Source organism: Zea mays, chromosome 9 (genome assembly GCF_902167145.1).
Source record: "Zea mays cultivar B73 chromosome 9, Zm-B73-REFERENCE-NAM-5.0, whole genome shotgun sequence".
In the NCBI taxonomy this organism is placed as follows: Eukaryota; Viridiplantae; Streptophyta; class Magnoliopsida; order Poales; family Poaceae; genus Zea; species Zea mays.
Genome location: NC_050104.1, coordinates 113,773,220 through 113,795,211, shown reverse-complemented (window position 1 = coordinate 113,795,211; position 21,992 = coordinate 113,773,220). Strand labels below are relative to the sequence as shown.

At 46.9% G+C, this 21,992-nt stretch overlaps 4 protein-coding genes across 5 annotated transcripts; 3 read left to right on the top strand and 1 right to left on the bottom strand.

Annotated features, from left to right (window-relative positions):
- Nucleotides 1–3,886: 3,886 nt before the first annotated feature.
- Nucleotides 3,887–6,211, top strand: LOC100281068 (fructose-1,6-bisphosphatase). The gene is made up of 3 exons (NM_001153987.3): nucleotides 3,887–4,321; nucleotides 4,801–5,197; nucleotides 5,528–6,211. Exons 1-3 carry the CDS (start codon nucleotides 3,923–3,925, stop codon nucleotides 5,926–5,928), a joined length of 1,197 nt encoding a protein of 398 aa, NP_001147459.1. The 5' UTR covers nucleotides 3,887–3,922; the 3' UTR covers nucleotides 5,929–6,211.
- Nucleotides 6,212–6,363: 152 nt separating this feature from the next.
- LOC100285401 (uncharacterized) lies at nucleotides 6,364–11,268 on the bottom strand. 2 transcript variants are annotated; one of them, XM_008660494.4, is made up of 9 exons: nucleotides 10,721–11,268; nucleotides 10,450–10,512; nucleotides 9,003–9,692; nucleotides 8,275–8,529; nucleotides 7,707–7,861; nucleotides 7,537–7,616; nucleotides 7,313–7,448; nucleotides 6,964–7,113; nucleotides 6,364–6,888 (listed from the first exon to the last, which is right to left on the bottom strand). In XM_008660494.4, the coding sequence occupies exons 1-9, from the start codon at nucleotides 10,734–10,736 to the stop codon at nucleotides 6,727–6,729; spliced, it is 1,707 nt and encodes a 568-aa protein (XP_008658716.1). In that variant the 5' UTR covers nucleotides 10,737–11,268; the 3' UTR covers nucleotides 6,364–6,726. The 2 variants fall into 2 exon arrangements, with proteins under 2 accessions (XP_008658716.1, NP_001151766.1); NM_001158294.2 differs by having other exon boundaries at nucleotides 6,409–6,888; nucleotides 9,003–9,674; nucleotides 10,721–11,075.
- Nucleotides 11,269–16,382: 5,114 nt separating this feature from the next.
- LOC100281841 (FKBP-type peptidyl-prolyl cis-trans isomerase 4) lies at nucleotides 16,383–17,588 on the top strand. Its single transcript, NM_001154761.2, has 4 exons — nucleotides 16,383–16,801; nucleotides 16,879–16,971; nucleotides 17,070–17,130; nucleotides 17,218–17,588. The coding sequence occupies exons 1-4, from the start codon at nucleotides 16,463–16,465 to the stop codon at nucleotides 17,364–17,366; spliced, it is 642 nt and encodes a 213-aa protein (NP_001148233.1). The 5' UTR covers nucleotides 16,383–16,462; the 3' UTR covers nucleotides 17,367–17,588.
- Nucleotides 17,589–18,737: 1,149 nt separating this feature from the next.
- LOC100275191 (uncharacterized) lies at nucleotides 18,738–19,417 on the top strand. The gene is given in 2 exon segments (NM_001149340.2): nucleotides 18,738–18,854; nucleotides 19,062–19,417. Coding segments are annotated over 2 exon segments (273 nt in total). The 5' UTR covers nucleotides 18,738–18,775; the 3' UTR covers nucleotides 19,256–19,417.
- The last annotated feature ends 2,575 nt before the right edge of the window (nucleotides 19,418–21,992 follow it).

Sequence of the window (21,992 nt, the reverse complement as noted above, 5' to 3'; positions counted from 1 at the left end):
CAGGGGTCTAGATGCTTTCAGCCTCAAAACCACCTAGCGCTATGGATGGTGGGTTTCATCGAGTTTGGGCCTCAAAACTCGACGGTGCGGTTCTGGTGGGAATTGAAGGTGGTATGTGGCATCAACACGAAGGGTGTGTCGAGCCGAAACAACTTCGTGTGGAGCATGTGTCCATGAGATGCACATTTCAAGAGTTGCTCCATTTTGCCCTTGGTTAAGTAGATGAGCTATATGTATCTAGGGGTAGTTTAGACTAGTGAAGTTGAGTGCAACTATAGGTGGTGAATAGGTGATCCTACAAAACTTGCTCCAAACAACACAAACTTGGTCTATAATATGAGTTAGAGTAAATTAAATCAAGTTTGGATGAGAAAATGATAGAAAGAAAGACTCTTCACTTGATTGCTCTCTTGAGATGTGTATTAAACTAGGAGCAACATGTAAGTGAAGTTTAAGTTGAAAGGAAGACAAAAATCGCAGTAAGGTAAAGTGGACAAGAAACACGGAGATTTTTCCCGTGGTTCAGCCAAAGCCTACTCCACGTTGTGGTTACCTCCTTCGGTCAAGGGTTGCATATAGGTGTACATTCGGGTCGTCCGGCCCAAGCCCGAAAAAGCCTGACACGATTGAATTTTTGGTTGGCCTGACCCATAATTATTACGGGTTGTGTCGTGCCGGCCCATGGGCTTAGCCCTCGTCCCACAGCCCGACACATTATTGGTTAAACGTGTCGGGCTCATTTCGGGCGATCCAAAATTGTAAAAAACCCAAAATTCAAATTTTAGCCCGAAATTCAAATAGAGCCGACAATTTATATCAAAGCCCAAAATTCAAATCAAAGCCCAAAATTCACAACAAAGCCCGAAATTCAAAACACGTATATCATTTGGTCGATATTAACATTTCAAGCTTTATAATTAAACAAACCAATGAACACAAAACCAATGGGTGGTTGACACCTCATCTCCATGATTAAGCATGCTGCTAGCCAAATTGGAGCGGATGTATTCCATGATTAGAAGCGGATGACCAAATGAATATGGGCCTTTTTGTGCCTCTAAATGGGCTATTTCATGCCTCCGTAAACGGGTCGTGCTTGTGCCCACCCATGGTCCACGACCTCGACCCAAGCATGACCCGATGCATAATTCTGGGTCGGCCCAGTCCGAAATTATTTCGGGTCATGCCGTGTTTGGGCCGTGATTTTCTTTTCATGCTTCGGGCCAGCCCACCAGGCCCAGCACAAATGTACACCTCTAGGGTTGCACTCAACCCCTCTCAAGTGATCCAAATATCAAACTTGAGTCCCAAGGTATTCTTACTTATATCAAACTCATTTGTATGGAATCTCCACAAGTTTAGAGTCTCTCATGGCCTTACACAAATAATCATAATCAAACTTAGAGTAAGGGAGGGAGTTAGAACACACACGCTAGTACACAACGTAGCAACAACACACACGAAAGCAAAGAAAAGAGCGCAACAACAAAACGATAGAGTGACGACTCAGAAATGTGCTCAAATCTCTCTTGAATCACAAAACAGCATGGTCACGGAATCTCGGAGTTGTAGTGTGCACTTGTGAATCTTGGTGTACTAGTAGAGGCACCTAGGGGCCTCTTTTATAGCCCCAAGGGTCCAAGGAGTCGTTCCTCCTTCCTTTGGAAACTGGAGATTGTCTTCTGCCCGCGGGTGCACCGGACAGTCCAGTGCACACCAGACATCCTTGTCTGCAACGCTCATAGAATCATCTGATTGGTTGCATTCCTTTTTCGGGTGGGCACTGGAATGTCTGATGGCCCATCAGACTGTCCGGTGACTCCTCCCGATCGTTGTCACGCCGACGTGGCTAGCGAGTCGACCATTGTGCTGTCTGGGGAGACGTTGGCTGCCTGGCCCACCGGACATGTCCGATGTACATAGGATTGTTCGGTGATTTTTAGCAAGCGAGTCCAGCTAAAATCCGAGAGCGACCAGTTGACTAGGCCAGCACCGGACATGTGCGGTGCACATCAAACTGTCTGATGAAGCCCAGTCTGGCCCAAGTTTGGCTCCTTTGAGCCAATCTTCGTTACTTCTTTTTGACTCTCTTTGAGATGGTCCCTAACACTTAGACAAACATAGTTAAAAACAAAAACAATTGACTAAGTGAGAGAACCATACCTTTTTCATCTCTTTTTAAAAAGATTTGCAATATGTGCAATCTAAGTCCAAATGCCACTTTTCTTGCACAAAAGAGTTAGTAGTCAAACAAAGGTGCAATAACCATAGTATAATGTAAGTGCAACTTATTTAAATACTTAAACCTCATGTTTTTGTAGTTTTACCTAAAGTTGCACTTTTGGTCTTCCAACCCAACTCATTTGTACTTCTCATCTACAATTTGCTCGATCTAAACCTGTGCTCATGCTCATATGAAGAAGGTTAGCTCAAAGTGGTGTGTTGAGCAGTTAATCACTAAAATAACTAGAAATGGTCCAAGGGCACATTTCCCTTCTAGAAATAACCCCTATAAATAGGTATAAATAGGTGGGAAGGTTGTTTTTTGCAACCATCTCTTTGGCTATTTCATTTGGCACTTGTTAGAAAACTCTAGTCTCCATTTCCTTAGTTGCTCTAGTTATTAATCTAGAGATCTGCAGGTATTCTTGTGAACTCCACATCTATGTAATCCTGATTGTGAGAGGAAGGGTGGCTGTAACCATCCACAGTCTATCGTTTGTTCAGATTGTGTCTTGTTGATCTCGCTGTGTTTTTGAATCAGTTTCTCCTCTCTCAACCTCTCTTTGGATTTTGTGAGAATAGTTGATTTGTTCAGTTGGGGATCATTTTGGGCCTTTGGGGATTGCCTTGGGGTAATGATCACTCTCTAGACCACTGTTATTATCTGGTTTGAGCAATTTGTGGTTGTGATCCAATCTAAACTCGTTTTGAAAACCCTAACAAAACCCCAACTAAATCACGGTCTAAGATGTGTTTTCTGATCTGCGATCGATTTATAAATCCATTTTGAGTTCAAAATTTGTGGAGACCTTGGAAACTCATTTGTAAGGTGTGTATAAAATTTCAGCTCAATCAAAGTCCGTTTGGACCAGTTTTGCATTCGAAAATTGAATTTCGAGCTCCTGAAAACAACATTAGATAGCGACACGGTTTTGGACCGATTCGGACTTTTCAGTGTCTGATTTGCGATATGTTCATTTTGTTGGTCTCGTGTGAGTTCTAGGAATTTTTTTTAAAACATAAGGTCACTAGTTGTTTGATGTGCTTTTGGTTTGAGCGACTTCTTCATCTCTATTGAAGTTAAGTGCTCAAGTTCTATTTATTTTCTTGCAACAAAATTTGATTTGCTCTCATTTACCCACCTGTGGACGCCTTTTCGATCCTTCAAAAAGCCAACTAAGGACCTAAATACTTTTTGAGCTTTTGGGTCTATGTGCTTCCAATACATCTATACTATGTTGAACTATAAATCATAGTTAATTCATTTAGCTCAGAAATTGGCTTGCAAGCTAGCTAAATGGTAAAAAAAAACTAAACACGAGATTTCTCTTTAAGAACATCTTCAAAAGTATTTTTATTTTTTTCGAAATCATTATTTAGAAAATTATCTTTATATATTTTCATTCTATATTAGCTTTTTTATACTTATACACACTTTAACAGTTAATCTTCGAGAAATCAGTAATAGAGGATATGAATAATTAAAGATCTAATAAAAAGGCTATAGGATTTTTTATTTATTTATTAAAATCTCTGTTCCTATCCATAGCGAAGGATATAAAGCGCCACGGGTTTTTACACGTGGAACAAGACAGATGGATGCAATGCAACCTTTTCCGGTTTCCTCTCCTATATGCATTCGCCGACCAAGTGACCAACACGCGCCATCCATTCCAACCTGGGGCTGAACCGCCGAACTATGCCGTTGTCGTCTTTCTCCTTCCTCCGCCACCACCTGCCGCTCCCTCTTCAGCTCCCGCCAACTTCAAATCGTCAGCCACCACACCCCCGCCTCTTCCACCTCCTCCTCCCTCCGTTCACACCGCGCCGCACCTTCGTCTGCCAGCCGCTCACCGCGGCCACGGACGATATGGCTGCTGCGGCCGCGGCGGCGTCGCCCCCCACACTGCTCGAGCACATGGGCCAGGCGGGCACGGCCGCTGACCTCACTGTCCTTGTGGCCCATATCCAGAGCGCGTGCAAGCGCATCGCGGCTCTCGTGGCGTCCCCCGGCAACGCCGAGCTGTCGCGGGCCAAGGCGAGGGGTGGGGCTATGGCGGCAGGGCGTGACGCGCCTAAGCCGCTCGACGAATTGTCGGTTCGTGCTGTCTTCGCTTGTTCTTGAGTTCGTAGTCTCGCATTTAACCACGTGTTTTTATGGATGTAACACTGTAGTGTTGTGGGACCGGCCTTAAGGTCTTACTACATGGCAGTATGGTACATAGCAAAATATCCATCCGAAGGGGCTTGATCTCTGTTGTTTTATTTTATGCCGTGTTCATATTTTTTCCTTGGTTAACTAGCTCGTTGATTCCCATGAAATTGTAACTTTGACACCGTAGGTTTATGATAGGAAAGGTAGAAGATTAGAGACCTGATTCACCTGAACCTTTGTTAAATTCGCCTGTATAGAGTTTGGATGGCAGAATGACATGTGCCATGTTAGGTGTTTGCATTACCAGATTGCTTGAATTTATTGCTCTGCATACCACAAGAACTACTTTCAGATATTCTACCATACCTCTTTCACTGGTTGCAGAACTGTGTTAAGCATCCTTTCTGTTTGCTTGGATTCAGAATGATATCATCTTGTCAGCGCTCCAAAGTTCTGGAAAGGTTGCAGCGCTAGCATCTGAAGAAAACGATCTGCCCATTTGGATATCTGATGGCGGTCCATATGTTGTTGTTACTGATCCGCTTGATGGTTCTCGCAACATTGAGGTCTCCATACCTACCGGAACAATATTTGGGATCTACAATAGGCTGGTGGAGGTCGACCATCTCCCTTTGGAGGAGAGAGCTCAGCTCAACTCACTGCAAAGTGGAACTCGCCTTGTTGCTGCTGGATATGTCCTGTACTCATCTGCCACCATCTTGTGTATCAGCTTTGGTGCAGGTACCCATGCCTTCACATTGGATTGGTCGACTGGAGAATTCATCCTTACACATCCTTCCATCCAAATACCACCTAGAGGTAACCAAGCATATCAGTATTCAGTAATTTGCTGCTTTCCACGCTCTTCACTGAACATTGAACGGTTGCTTGCTAGTCATTACTGATTGCTTAGTTTCAGTTGCACTAGCTGTGCAAGTTTCACTAAAATTGATTCCTGAACTCTCAACATGAGTTGTTTCTGAAGAATGTCCAGATAATTTTCTTATGACTTAGAGACTGACAGATGTAACCTTGCAGAGTGTGCAACTCTGCTTCATTAAACAAACATGTTTGAAACTTGCATCTTCTAGTAATTCCTTTTAGAGGTTTTTACCTTTGCTCAAAAGCTACAGTTGCGTATCATTGCAGGGCAGATATATTCAGTGAACGACGCTAGGTATTTTGACTGGCCCGAGGGCTTAAGGAAGTACATTGACACAATCAGACAAGGCAAAGGACAGCATCCGAAGAAGTACTCAGCTCGCTACGTGTGCTCACTGGTGGCTGATTTCCACCGGACGCTCATATATGGCGGGGTCGCTATGAACCCAAGGGACCATCTGCGGCTGGTTTATGAGGCGAACCCTCTCAGTTTCCTTGCTGAACAGGCTGGGGGTAGAGGGTCAGATGGCAAGAACAGAATCCTCACCATTCAGCCTGTGAAGTTGCACCAGAGGCTGCCTTTGTTCTTAGGAAGCATGGATGACATGCTTGAGTTGGAAAGCTACGGAGATGTGCAGCAGAAGGTCAATCCTGGATATGAAGTTTAACGATATGTAAAAAAAGGTTCAGATTTTTTCAAGCGCCCAAGCAGAAAATAAGGTAACACTCGTGTGGCAACCCTGTATCTGCCGATACTATACCTTGTCTTTTCCTCTCGGTTTTTAGCCCACCGCAACTTGATTGGGACTAAATCCAGTTGTTGTTATTGTTGTTCACTCTTTTCTGCCAAAAATTGCTGTACTTCTCAGTGAATGTAAGTTTTATGATTGGCAGCTTCCTCAACCCTGCACGCTTATATGTGAATAATAGAAAGCTTCTAAAGTCTAAGGCTAGTTTGGCAACCTCATTTTTATGTAGTCAATTCAGCACAGTAGTAGCAGTGCCATCGTGTGTTTGCAAATGCCGGCTGCCGAATGGATCTAAACTTGTTAGATGCCTTGACACCACCGGATCTAGGAAACATGCAAGTCGCTCATGACTGGTGAGGGTTAATACTAGGAGACATTACATATATGAAACCATGGAAATGATCAGGACACAACCATGCTAACAATCACCATTTCACGAACAGTATAGCAGACTGGTCGCTAGTGGCTGCATCACCTGACATTACAATCGGACAGTCCGGATGATACAGATGATCGCAGGGCCGTAACATGCGCTGAAACTCTGGGCAAAGTTACAGCATAGATCAGCAACCATGTAGTGAATGATAGCTGACCCCCCCACATCAATCCATACAATTTTTAAAACCTATGTGGAAGGTGGGAGGATCACAGTGTGCATGGGTACAGCGTAAATGATGTACAAAATTACAGTGAATCTGTTCAAACTCAATTCGATGTTCACTGCTCCAGCGCGAGCTGCTTGTGCCGGTTGAGATCGCTGAGGTAGCTCGAGCGCGTGTAATCTTCTGAATCGCCCGAGTCAAACATCAGGGGCTTCACGATTTTAGGCCTTCTCACCAGCTCAAGTGACTCCCGGTCACCCTTCAAGAAACAGACTACCTGCAGCAACAACAAAAAAAACTCAAGGGTCAATTTCCTCATTTGCACTTTGATTAGCAGGAAAGATCCACCTACCGATTTCATACTAGGCCTCGAGGTTGAGCTGTGGTGGATGCACAAGGATGCCACTGCTAGTGTGTACACCATCTCTTCAGGGTCATACTCGTTACCAAGGGAAGGATCCACCAGCTCTTGGATGTTGTTCGCATCAAGCAGCGGTTTTGCCTTCATAGATGATCAACAATTTGTGAATTCCAGGGTTTCAGAAGCATGTAATTATGATGTTCATCTTTTTTATTTTATTTTCATTCTCTCCTGCTACTGGATGATCAAAATTCTCTTAACAATATCACAATCAAACCAAATGGAATGATTTGAGTTCATATATATAGTAAAGTGTGCGTAGTAGTTTTCTAAATTGTACCCATATCACTAGGCTCTGTCTGGATGAGTCCACCGCTTTCCGCCCGGTAACTAGTTCAAGAAGTAGAACTCCATATGCGAACACATCGGTCTTCTCATTTATGATCCCATGCATGAAGTATTCTGGGGCCATATACCTAAAAATAGGGTGTGAGGTTCAAGTTAAAACAACTACAGCGTTATATGTTGACTATGAAAGCATGACCAGGAGACAGCCAGGCTCACCCGAATGTGCCTTCAATGGGATACACAACATGATGGGTCAATTTGTCAGGGAGCCACTTTGCAAGCCCAAAATCTGATATCTGTACAAGGAGGGAGCAAAACTGTAATTCTTGACATCCATGATGATCACATAATGGGCATGATCAGTGTAACCTAAGAGTAGAACATACCTGAGGTTGGTAGTCTTCAGTTAGAAGGATATTAGATGCCTTGATGTCTCTGTGAATTATGCGGCGATGGCAGCCTTCATGTAGATAAAGCAGCCCTTCAGCAATTCCAAGTGCAATTTTGAACCTGACTTTCCACTTCAGGGGCTCCTTTGTACCTGATCAGCTGAACTCCATTTTATCACTAGACTAAGGGCATCACAGTAAACTTTAACAGCTAATGACCATTTTATATTAAAAAGGCAGTGGTTGTGTCATCAGACCGTGCATGTGCTGCGGGAGACTTAAGCCAGTGAGCGTAAATTTATAAAACAGTATGCAGAAATGGACACATGAACCTTTTTTCTCCCAACTAATTGCACTTTGAAGTTGGAATTTCAAACATTTCTTTGAAGGATTGTGCTGTACTGGCATTAAAGGTAAAGATCTGATCCCATCCAATTCTTAATTAAAGTGTCTGTCCCTTTTAGAAATGTTTGCATAAAGTATGCCCCAATATCACAGAAAATCACTCAACTATTTCATTCATTAGTTGGCTAACAAAAGTGCTAATGTAAAGAGGGGAATATACCATGTAGAACAGAAGCAAGGCTTCCATGAGGTGAGAACTGAAGAACCAAGTGCAGACCCCCTTCCACGCTAAACCCCAGGAGCTGTGCTGCGTTTGGGTGGTTAACATGGGCTATTATTCCAAGCTCAGATAAGAAATCGCTAACTCTGTCCTCTTTGTTACCGCCTTTTGTTAATCTCTTCACTGCCACAAATTGTCCATCAGCAAGCTGTCCTTTGTATACCTCTGCATGCCCTCCCTTCCCAATCATTTTCTCTAGAAAAGTCAGCCACAAAACAAATTCAGTAGATACTCAGGGCAGCTAGATATTAAAGTTTGGTGAAACAGTATTAGCATTACCACACAAAAAGAGGAAACGGTTGCCTAAAAAGATAAGAGCTCAAGGAATTGCATTTCTATATTTGTATTGTCACAGTATCAGAGGTACTGGAATATATAAAGGTTCGTGCCAAAAGACTAGTTTAGATTAACATGTGCGTGATCTTAACTTTTTGCTGCTAAAGGACAGTCACAAGTCATCATCATTAACCTAAAGAACCATTCATGATTAGGACCTCAGACCCTCACGTAAATTTGTTTCCAAGTGAAATCATAGCAGTACAGTTGTAAATCCATTGCTTAATGCAAAAGCTATTTTCTACCACACAAATGTTGCAATGATAGTACCAACACATAATGATTAAATCACCAACATCACAAAGCAGTTAGTGTGCAAGACTGCATGTTACCTGAACCAAAACTGTCAGTTGCAGCACAAAGCTCATTGTAGTCAAAGCTCCGCCATGATGGCCTCCATTTCCCGATCTGAGGGAGGATCTCAGGAGCAATGGCGCTGCAGTCCATTTGGTTCTTACCACTCCTCATCCTCTCCAAGTACCCTCTAAGCCCTTTGCTCTTGGGTCTCTGAGGGAACGTCACTGCGCTGCCCATGGACTTCTTTCTTCTGAGTATTAGACTGCTGATCAGGTTCCTCCACTGCACATTTTGGTTTGATTCTGCTGACTGCTCGACTGAAACACTGTCATCCGAGTCCATGCTGCCAGATACTGAGATATCTAGGACAGCTCGCGGAGAGCTCCGGTCAGCGCACTCACTGCTGTCATTGCTACTGCTCTTGGAGAGGGCTCCTGGCATTTCATCAGCACACCCGTCATCTTCATCATTACTGCTCTTGGATCCGGTTTGAGGCACTTCAGCACCGCACTCATCGTTGCTGCTCTTGGAGCCTGTTCCAGGCACTTGACTGCAAGCACCATCAGATTCAGCACATTGGCTGTTGCTGTCACTACCATGCCTATCATTGACATCTTCACTCGATAAGGCGGCTACGGACCCGCCGTTATCACAATCCCCCCTAGTAGATTCATCGGACTGTGTCTTTGTACTCTCTTCATCCTCTCCTGCAAATATAGCATGGGCTGTGACAGGCTTGTTTTTAAATAATTAGCTGAACTATGATCGTGACAAAGAAGAAGAAAAAACAGCTACCTAACTACAATCAAGAACAGGACAAATTGCAAAGCAAGTCACAGCAAGAAACAAGGCACAATGATACGCCGATTGTCTGGCTTGCCTTGAAAAGCACGTGCTGCCAGAAGCTATCACATGACGCACTCTATTGAAGAAGTTTTGTTTTCAAGAAATACATATATGAATACCTCCCAAAAAAAATTGACATCTGCACCACCCCATGCCCCCACTGATGTTTTGTTCCTATCTACCACAGAGTGACACAGGCGTTGGAGATGAAAGGGGGCGCTTAAATAAAAACAGCGAAAGTGTCCGTTTCAGAGGCTTTGGTAGGGTTGGAAATTCGGCAGAATTTGACCATCTACCAGTCCACCATACAAAACGGAAGGAAAAGACCGCACGCCCTGGGACTTAGTTTACTGTTTCGAATTCGACCAGAATCCCAAAACCTGACATCAACCATCCCCTCACAAATAAACAAAACGGGCAAACGGCTGTTCAAACTTCGAAATTGCATCAGCAAACCTCGAAGCTTGGAATCTGGAAAGCCATAAATCAAATCCAGGTTTACAAAGAAGGGACCCGTCAGAAATGATGGTTTCCACAAGACGAGCATCAAAATGGAGAAAGAAAAGATACAGCAGAGGCTGTGAGCCACAGAAGTTGGGGAAGTAAGGCCAGGCCACCAAAAGAAGCGCCGCTCACCTTCCTTATCTGACGAAGAAGCGAGAAGATCCTTCAGCAGCCGCTCGTCCTCCCCTGCTGCCTCTGCGGGACCAAGCAGGAAAAACTCCTTCAGTTTCACCATGGCCGGCGGCAAGGCCAGGCGGTTGTCCTCTCCCGCCCAAGCAAAATAGACGGAAGAATGTACAGAGATGATTCCGATGAAAATGAAAGGAGCAAGCTTTGTATCCGCTCCGCGCAGTAGAATCTCTCATGGAGAGGGGGAGAGGGGAAGGGGAGAAATGAAGAATACCTTCCGTGGGAGCCATATATCCCCTCTTCCTCCTCACCGGCAACGACACCAACACCAACTTCGCTTTCAAGGGCAATCAAGCTCGTGAAGGACGGCGTCTCGCATTGAAACGACACTACCAACTGGAGGAGCCGGAAATGGAACAGGCAAAGGCAAGCCCGCAAGACGGGAGGGAGACAGGGGTACTTGGAGCTCGCACGGCACCCAACAAAAAAAATGGAGGACGGAGGAGGCGCGAGGAAATTAATACTGTACGAGTGGAGACAGAGAGAGGTTGCCGGATGAGTGGTGTGGACGGCGCAGCGCAGGGCAGAGAGACAGAGGTGGCGGGCTCTTTTGCAAACCGCCGCTGCTGTGCTTTCCTTTGCGCTGCAGGCTTGCGGCTATTCCTCCCTTCTCTCAAAAGGAGAGAACATATAGGCCGGCCGGGCGGCAGGTCTAGCGACGAGAGAAGGGGGGGAGGCGGGAGAGAAGGGGGACGGGAGCAATGGAGCACTCGAGGTCTGTCTGGTGGTAGTCACTAGTCCCTCAACTTTTTTTTTCTTTTAGTGACATGAGTGGACCTACGAATGCATGGCAGGAAGGAGAAGGCAGAGAAGAAAATATTTGCAAAACTTTGTGTGATGGAATTGTTTCTTGTGGAGAAGGAGAGAGCGGAGATGCGAGAGTGGGTGGTGGAAAAGCAACGGATTTTGATAGGTGCTTTGTGCTGTGTCTTGTGCCTAATCCTCTCGGTAAATCAAGTCGATGATAGATTAGATGTTGATATCTGCCTTCGTGCAATCAGGAATAGGGATACATCCCATGTTGGATACAGTAGGTGGAGGGTAAACTTATCTCTCCTCGATGATATAGACATAATGTTTGAAACTACCTCAATTTATATAAACCGGTTTATTAAAAACTATGTGCTTCCAAATATAAACTAAGTTTATCTTCAACAGCTCTCCTTACATATCATTTATCTTATCTTATATTTTAAATTTTACAGTGTCGCATTTCTTATTTTATAGGATCCACCGAAGACAGTCTACTCCAACGAATAATGTAAAATAGGTACACAGAACCGTAGATTACAATGTTTAATATTATTTGTAGAATAAAGTTTGATATAAGATATCTGCTAGAGATAGTCTAAGGGTCAAAGGATGGTAATGGTACTACAAACTCGAATGCCCTATTGTTTTTTCTCCTCAGTTTTGCAAAACAGGGCTCGGAGTATGGATGGTAGCATGCTGGTCTACAATCTTTATTATGGATCACGCTTTCCTTCGAAACGTAGCGGCATTTAAGGTTGAGTTGAAAAAGCCTGCTATCCTTTCTTCCCAAAAAGATACTCTAGCAACATCGGCACTCATTAAAAGGTTCAAGACACGTACCATTGCAGAGAATTCAATACGAAGGTAGAAATATACGGATGATCTATTAAGACCGGCTTCAACACTCTCTACTCTAATTGTAGAGAAGATTTCTGTCCTATACTCACTCCAGCAGCGTCATTCAAACGGTCCTTTTAAATTTATAGTACAGATCCTTTATATATACAGTTTCTCCCTTATTTCTTCTATCCATTTGAACACTTTATACAATCGATTTAGCAAAACTAAAATATGTCCAATGCATTTGAGAGCATGACAAGTACGTATGTACAAAAAATAAAAAATAAAAAATGACTCTAATATAGGTATTTGCGTATAGAGGACGTTGTTGGAGATGAAAAAGATATAGAGGATGAAATCTTTTAGAGGAGGCTGTAAAGAGCAGATATAGAGAATAGATATATATAGAGGACGTGACTGAAAACAGTATATGGGTCTGTCGGACAGCATACAGTTTCTAAAGAAACTGGTTTTACAGAAGCCATGGTGGTTTCAAATATATCAGCTAATTTCCTAGTTTATTAAAATTGTATTTTCGGTTTCTTAAAAATAAAGAAGCTACTCTCATCTAGCTGATATACCAGTTTTTGTTTGTTTAATGACATCATGTCCTTGTAGGTTTTATGAAATCTATATCTATTGCTTTCGTTTTTAAACATAGGAAGGGTATGCTAATAATCATGTGTGAAAAAAATTAGAAACTGGTTTCTTAGAAATCGAGTTCCAAACACGTCCATCTAATTATTATTTTCACAAAAAAAAAACTTGCGTGGTTCCAAACATGGGCTAAGCTTTTTTTTTTTTGGCAGGAGATACAAATTCACTCCTAAAGTGCGTTTAGCAGTAGTGTTTCGGTATCTGCCATTTTGTAATTTGAAATGAGGACGCCAGACAAAAAAAAGAGAGATACTAGCAGTGTGGTGGCCAAAAACGTTGAGAAAAGAAAGAAACTGTGGTTGTGGGGCTCACATCACAGTGACTGCGCCACCAGGAACCGCAGTGCTAGTGGCCTAGTGCTAGGGCCAAGTGAACAGGGACAGTTACGTACGTATGGGCCGCTGACACTCTTGCGGGAAGTTGAAATCCCACACTCCAAAGCACATGGAACGGAATGGAATGGAATGGCCGGCGGGCGTTTACTCATCTCGTCCTCATCCACGGCCAACAACACGTTGGACAGACACAGACACAGACACGAAGCTGCCCCTGCCTGCGCGCGTATCCTATGACGCACGGACGGGGTACGGCGGCGGGGCCTCACAGCCAGGGAAAAGCACGCATCAATACGATCCGACGTTGGCTGGCAGAGCAGCACTGAGCACCAACGTAAACTCGTGGATCCATTCACTCCACCACCACCCCCCGATAAATCGCCATTGCAACACCTCATTTACTGCACTGCACCCACGGTGCCCTGGCTCCCAGGTTCCAAATTGCTGGCCACGCTCGAACGAACGAACGCCTCCGGCTGCCGTCCTGCCGATGTTTTGCTGCCTTGCCTGCCAGTGCCAGTAAACTTACTAGTGAGAAGCAGTCGTACATGACAGTGAACAACGGACGTGATCGGAGGAGCAGTCGTCGACACTCGACAGTCGTCTTTGTGAAGAAGGAACACGACTCCCATGTCCACGATGGGAGTGCGTAGTAGAGTGTGATGTTAGCGGGTCGGCACAAGTTTCCCACCAAGAAAAGCGCCGAGAGAGAAGAGGGGGGCTTGGCACAAAACCCGGCGCGCAAGCACTCCCGCAGACGCGGACCGCAGGCCGACGCCACTCCACGCCTTCCACTCCTGCCTGCACTTGCGGCTGCAGCTGCAGCGGTGGTGCTTAACTCCAACAGCACTTTTGTGGTTCTCTTTTTACGTGCGCGGGGAACGCGACACCAAGCTACCTTCTGAGACCGTGCGACTGTCCACTGCGCTGTGACGCTGTGCACTACTGATCCGCGGGGAGGTATAGGTAACATGGATTAGGAGCGCGGTCCACTTAATCTACGCTCGAACTACTGCACCACCATTTGCACCAGACCTTATCCAAGTGCAAGCGTGCGCAACCTGCAGTGCAGAGTGCGTGTGCGTTGCGGCCGGGAGCAGGTGGACCGAACCCTTTCCTCTAGTCCTCTCCCGCCGATTCCGTTGCTGGCGCTAGCAAAGCAAAGCTGCCGCGGCTCACGCACGCTTGGCAGCTCACTCCATCGCCGGTGGGCCGGTGGGGCGGCAGAGCCGAGCACAGGATCCACTTCTCCAGGTTCCGCGCCAGCGCGGCCGCCTCCAGAACGTGTCACATCCGTGGCTCTGTCAGTCTGTCCTAGGTACTGCCTGCCTGTACGAGACGAGAACCAACGAGAGTGCGTGCCTGTCATGTGTTATGGCATTCAACTCAGTTTTTAGCAGAACCCAGGTGCGTGCGTGCAAGTGTGAAGGGCACCCTGGTTATCTCTGCTAAATAATAAATTAAGACGTCGCCAGCCCGACGCGCACGTATACGGGTACACCGTAGTACGATCGAGGCGCTGTCAGATTAAACGGCGCCATAAAACCCCCGTGGCCGTGCCGCTGACAGGTCACAACCTCCGCCTCCTACCCTTCGCCGAACGTGCACACGCGACTGCATACCCTATTCCCAGCTATAGAGCACCACAGGCTCGCCGCCGGACGGAAGGATTTAAAGTGGCTGTTAGCGTCGGACAGAGACGACGGGCGCGCCGGTCAAACGCCGCCGAGCACGAGCACTGCGCTGGGTCTTCGTTCGGCTCCTCCAAGTCACGCTCCACTGATTGTGCTCTGTTTTTGACCGCCTGCTTCACTTTGCTGGGTGGCGGGCGGCGGCGCCACGGACGGACCACCATGGTGTTGAGTGACGTGGTGGAGTGGAATGGGCTTGTTGCACGTCTGGCTTCGTGGGGTTGGGTTGGAGAATGGCTGAGCAGGTCAACGACTCCATGTACCGATAATGTTACGACTTAGGGACTGTTTGTTTACCCTCCAGATTATATAATCTGGATTAAATAATCCTAAGTGGCAAACAAACAGTCCAGCTTATTTGCCCAGATTATATAATCTAACCCCTTGGATTATGATAATCCATAAGCAAGTGAGGAGGTGCTTATTTCAGATTATTTTTTTCTCACTTCTCCACTACCCTTTCAAGTTTCCTAGAAATTACCCACCATTGCCATTATAATCCACCGAATCGTTTTTGTGCCTAGTACTAGTCAATTTGGGGATGAAGAAGGTGACATAATGCCTTCCGTGATAATATTGTTAATGCAATATTTGCCAATGTCAATTGAATTATTTTTTTTCATATATGAGTTTCAACCTAGTACAAATGTAGAGGGCATTCTTGTCTTCCTCATACAAAAGAATCCTATTAACAACTCAAATAATCTGGGTAAACAAACAGGACTACTCAGATTATATAATTCAGATTATATAATCCAGATTATATAATCCTCCAAAAATAATCCAGATTATATAATCCATAGGGGTAAACAAACAGGCCCTTACTGTGACTGTTACCTCGACAAGTTCGCAATTTCTAGTTGCGGTTGCGGGCGCCTGCATATGGCGCGTGGTGGAACACAGGAATTTGCTCCCATCACGAGCAGATGAGGGGGGGGGGGGGATCCAGCAAGTCAGTTTCTCAGACTTTGAGTCTTGACTTCGGCAAACAAAAAAAAAGATTATTTTTTAATCTCGTGCTTGCTGGGCCTAACCGTCCCCCCGTACGACTCTGCCTTTGCTGTCAACCGAGTAACTGATGCCGTGACGCGTCCATGTGGTTCCCCACCGCGATCACAGGAGCGATTGGCGTGTCTGGCTTTGGCTTTGCGAGGAAACGTGGCCGTCCTCGTCGCCGGTGACCTGGTCCGCTCGGGGCGTGCAACGGCCAACGGCAGCAGCGCACATGCGGAGAGTGCGCCCCGGGCCTGCGTGACGGATAGGAAAGTGAGATCGACCGGAACCTACCCGCTTTTTATTACCCCGGTCGCCCGCCCGCCCACGCGAGATTTTCGGAGCGCACTGCAGGCCGCCGGCCGCCGAACCCGGGGGCACGTGCCGCGGTGTTTTATGGCGATGGTTCCCGTCACGCAACGCAGATTTCGACTAGTGCACCCATGTTGGCGGGCCAAGATTTGCTTCGGGTTACACTGCTGTTCGGTTGATCACCCTCTGGGCCTCACTGAACCGACGCGACGGGCTTGGGCTTTTCTCTCTCTCTCTAGCACGGCCCAAACTATCTCCGTCACAAGTTCACCGCGGAAATCGCCAGCAGTCCACCACAATTCAGAAGCGCCGACCCGCGTCGCCTTATCGGGAGCAACGGCAACGGCAGCCTCTCCTCCGCGCCATCAGGCAGCCATGGGTCCGGGCGCGTCCACCTCCGCGCAGCCGCTGTCCCGGCTCCTCCTCAGCCTCCCGAAGCCAGGCGCCGCGAAGCACCCCCGCTCCTCCTCCTCCTCCTCCTCTCCTTCGCAGCCTCGCCCGGACGTCGCCGCGGCCAGGAGCCCCGGCCTCGTCCTCCGGCGGCGCGAGGCAGCGGCCGCCCTGCTGTCGACCGCCTTTCTCTCCCGCTTCGCCCTCCCCGCGGCCGCCGCGGACGGCGGGGAGTGCCCGCTGGAGGTGGCGCCGTCCGGGCTCGCCTTCTGCGACCGCGTCGTCGGCACCGGCGCCGCCGCCCAGGAGGGACAGCTCATCAGGGTCTGTACCTACCGGTCGTCGTCCTTAAAGATGATCTCTCTCTCTCTCGTCTCATCTGCATCGCTCGGTGCGTGCAGGCGCATTACACGGGGAGGCTGGAGGACGGCACGGTGTTCGACAGCAGCTACAAGCGCGGGAAGCCGCTCACCTTCCGCGTTGGCGTCGGAGAGGTACCGATGTCATGCCCCTGCGTACACTGTCTGTCTGTCACGCGCTCACGCTAGGTGATCAAAGTATGTTACAAGTGTCTATTATCCTTCTGCACCAGGTGATCAAAGGATGGGATCAGGGTATTGTTGGCGGCGAAGGGATCCCGCCGATGCTCGCTGGTACGTCAAACACTGAACCCAGCAACGACTACCGATTGGCTTTTGCTGAATTACATTCCGTTCGTGGATACGTTTCTTGTTCTTCAGGGGGTAAGCGGACGCTGAAGCTGCCACCGGCGCTGGCCTACGGCGAGAAGGGTGCTGGGTGCAGAGGGTGGGAGCCCACCTCGTGCGTCATCCCGCCGAACTCCACGCTCCTCTTCGACGTCGAGTACGTCGGCAGAGCCACCGGCTGAGGTCTCCGGAAACTCTGAAAGTCTGAATGCGCGAGGCCAAGGTTCAGACTGATCCATGTGGACAACGATCGTAGTTGCCCGGGCACTAAGAGGTTTTCTTCTTCTCGTCGTATGTTTAAGAGAGCTATAGATTGCCAGAGACAAGAGTCTATATAGTTTTCAATGTCGTGAAAGGTGTAGAGAAATGTGCCAAAAGAAGCTACAAAAATGCTGACCCAGTTCTGAAACTAACAGAAGCATTTTGTTTCTCTGTTTTCCGGATTCTCGGTCACAAAACCAGGTACCCGTCACATCTGATTTTCAGAGATGTTAGGCTCAAACACGCTGTTCGTTTGGCTATAATTCGAAATGGTTTCTACAGAGTCCGAACAACAAAACTGGGCAGCATTACGTCTATTTTCAGAGATTTATGCTCAAATCCAGGCACCAGTGCGTCTGTTTTTAGATATTTATGATTGGGCACTGTTGCAAAGAAACTTAATATATATTGGAATCATACGGTAGGGGTAGGGGTATTTGACGTGGCTCGAGCAAAACTAAGGAGAGCTGGTTAGAGCTAACCAATCCTGGGAGCTGCATTATTTTTGGAGTACTTGCTACTCCTTGGAGTTTCGGAGTTGAGGTGCTCAGAGATAGAGCAGAACTATACCAAACATCACTTATATATCATCATAGTCTGACTTATATAGACACGGGTTATGATGAACCCAATACGTCATCGAATTGGATTCCACGTATTAAGGGCCTGTTTGGCATGGCTCTAGAGCAAAACTCCAAGGGGAGCTGGCTAGAGCATGCCAAACACCCTAACTCCAGAGTTGTAAACTCTATGTAGTTTTTGGAGCTGCAGTACAATTTTTTGGAGTACCTCTTTTGCTGCTCTCAAAACTCTAAAAAAGCAACCTAGTCATGGAGTTTTGAGTTATTTACCCGCCATTGCCACTGGTTATGAGAAACAATCTAAACTCTGGAGCAGAGCTGCTCCACCCAGAGTTTTAGAGTAGAGCTGCTCTAGGGTGGAGCAGAGCCATGCCAAACACACCCTAACTCTAGGCACTAGTTATTATAACTTATATGAACATGAGCCATGAGTCCGTGTCACATATGAAATGTTGTGGATGGTAGGACACAGTTTGAGAAGTAAAAAAGTAGTATTAAAATAGATCACAACACATTTTTTATCTTTAATATTAAAAAACACAGATCTATACACATATAGATATAGATATAAATGTAGATATAAATATAAATATATATTTAAAAATGGGCACTGTGTTTAGATGACTGGGAGTCTGCGCCTCTGGCCGGGCGCTATATATATAAGCTCACATCGACGGCGATGTGCCATCACCCCATTTTCTGGCTCAGCGTAAGAAAGTAGTTGCAGGATCACATTAGCACTGACGGCCATGCTGTCTGCATCGTTTCCCGTTGTCGTCTGCAGGATCGCCATCGCCGTGCTCATAGTTTCTACCCTGTCATCCTATGGTATATATGCCCAACGATCAATCGTCAAACATGTATCCAAAGCAATCTACGCATGGTGGTGCCATGCTAGCTAGCTACCCCTCCGTTTCTTTTTATTTGTCGCTGGATAATGTAATTTTACACTATCCAGCGACAAATAAAAAGAAACGGGGAGAAGTACGTGCTAACAAAGGCTCTATCGTTTTATCGATTGTTCTTCTGGTTCAGCGGAGGCGAGGTACGACTGCTACGCCCCGTGCAAGGACTGCCCGAACTGCAGCAGCTGGTGCAAGGGGAAAGGGTACCCCAAGGGCGGGCGGTGCCACCCGAAGGACGGCGGCGGCGACATCGTGTTCTGCTGCTGCGACAGGGCAGACGTTAGGAAGCTGCTAGTTTCAGCAGATGCGAATGCGATTCTCTGATGGACTGGCAAACAAATAAACGGGGCTGGACGCATTGAGAATAAAATCCACGGCATGCTGCTCAGTTTAGCAACGCATGGCGTACTGTTAACGAGCTGGCTTTTGTGGGTTTATCACATGACGAAACAGCAAACCACCAAGCGTGCCTGTCACCTTTCTTTATGGTGGCAGCAGGAGGGGTTCCTCCCTACTGGCCTTTATTATATAAAAGGTAAAGGGAATCCGAAAATTTTAAAAAAAAGATTAAAAACAAATAAATAGAATCACGCAAAGACTTGTAAAAGTCTTTGTTCCGAAACGCTGCAGGAATGGTTACAATAATGCTTCGCAGATGAGATCACTGTGAACTTCCTAAGGCCTTCTTAGTTTGTCCAGTAATAGATCAGAAATCATTTCAGCTGATTAAAACCTATATAAATTAGAGAAATAAACCGGTACGGACGGCCCCTAAATGGACCAGCACATTGTTACCGCACTGCACGCGAACAACGGCACCGCGCGGCACGCAGGCAGAAGGGTGTCGTTGTGTTGCTGGGGGTGGCGAGTAGAGATGCCAATGGGGACCCGATCCCCGATTCCCCGCGGGGAATTCTCCTATTAGAGGACCCGATCCCCTCCCCGTCGTCAGTCCTTCGCGTCGGCGGCGGCGCTGGGAGCCGTGCTGGCCCGCATTGGAAGTCAAGTCGCCGGCGACCTCTTCTATTCCCCGGCCGCCTTCCGCTGGGGACACAACACACCTCGCTGCCGGTACCGGCCCCGCCGAGCGCACGTGACACGACTGATGGTCAGATCTGCGACGTGATATGACTATATATGAGCATTGAGCAGGACGTGTGCAGTGCCAGCAGACTCGCAAGGCAAGGGCATAGGATGTCGCGGAGACGTTGACTAACCCCGCGCGCTTTCCCACCCTGATACATACACACCGAATCACCGGCACACAGCAGTACAGCACCATGATTGACAAGGGCATGCATCATGCATGCATGCATGTGTACTTAAGACTGAGTCAAACGGGGATTCGGGAATAAAATACTAAAATCTCCACAGAACGTTGACAATGACATCGCGACGGGCCGGACGGAGCAGTGACAAGCTGGCACGACCATCCATCCATTCAGGCTGTCTGCAGCCGCGTCCGCGAGGCAGCCCCCTCCCCTTGATCTGGCGGCTACAGAAGGCCCCTAAGCCTGCAACGGCATCCCCTGCAGGACCCCCTAGGCAGCAGATTTGAATAGTGCACCGCCACAGCCAGCGTCAAGCAGCCACCCCCTCTATTCACTATTCATGCGTACGGTGAGTTTTTAATAGGTGAAGAAAAAATGGTAATAAATGATAAGTAGGGTTGGATAGTGATATTTTATAGTTGTAGTGGAGTATAGGGTGAGAATATAGGGGGAACCGCTGCGGGAGATAAAAAAGTAGGGGATGAAATGTTGATGATGTGACGCAAAAAAGTGATATAGGGGGGAAAATTTAGGGGTAACCGTTGCAGACAGTCTCAAGGGGATACTAGTATTACTACCCACCCTATCCTGCACAGATTTCGTCGTCTTGTGCTACGCTGCGGTCCTAGCCTCCTAGGCTCCTAGCTAGGCACAAGAAGAAAGCGCGTCTGGCTGGCAGGGGCCGGAGACGGGGAGAAATGGTGGCTGGAACTCTCCCTACCAACCGGGAGAGAGAGGCTGGCGGGGGAGACGCGCACGCCAAGGCCGGCGCCCGGTGGCGACAAGTGAAACCGCGTCCCGCACCGGCGCCGACTGAAACGAAACGCTTGGGTGGTCGACTGGTCGGGTCGGGTGGGCCGAGACTGTGCTGTGAATTGGATCGGGTCGGATCGGTCTGGTCCAAATCTATCATGCTTCGTACCAAACGGATTCGGGCATGTATAAAAAACTTTTACACTGTCAGCTAAAGTGTAAAAATGGTGGCTCAATTCGGCCTTAAACCACGTCATGCCTTCGTTAGGTCATGAAGGCAAAGTGCGGCCCATATATTTGACCACATAAAATTAAAATATTACAACCACATAAAGTTCATAACTTAATAAATTAAAGATATTAAACAATCTTAGCACCATTTCACCACATAAACTTCAAATATCACAGCAATATAAAGTCGGTAGCCTACTAAATTAAAGTAATTAAATAACTTGGGCTTTATTGGGCCATGCCGAGGGCTGATGGGTTGGAATTTGAGGCCCGACCCAGGCCCGCCTTCGAACCTAACTAGCCGAGACCCTGGACATGACGACGACTTGTCGCACACAACACAGCTAGCACTATAGATGGCTAAATGGGTGATGCTAAATAGGCTGCCACTAAGTACGACATGATCCATAGTGCTTCGACACGGCGCGAGCATGGGTCTAGTGTCGTGTTTGGGCCGTCACCCGGCACGATGGGTTGACACGAACACGACACGATTAACTGACCAACACGATTAGGCGACTTAGACTAACTAGTGTTATATAGATGCGAATGTGTTACGTGCATGTGATTGTAAATTGCTATTTGTTATGATTTTAAATACAAAGTATAAATATTCAAGTTTTAAAATTATATATATAATCTTAAAAATCTTCTATATTTTTTAAGCTTTAAAATGAAATAGTGTCTGGGTTGATACGAGTACTATTAGGTGTTAGTGTCGTATAGTGCCGATACGATACGATTAGGCACTATACCGTAGTGCCTAGGTCGCTGGTTAGGCACTAACGCCGACACGACACGACACG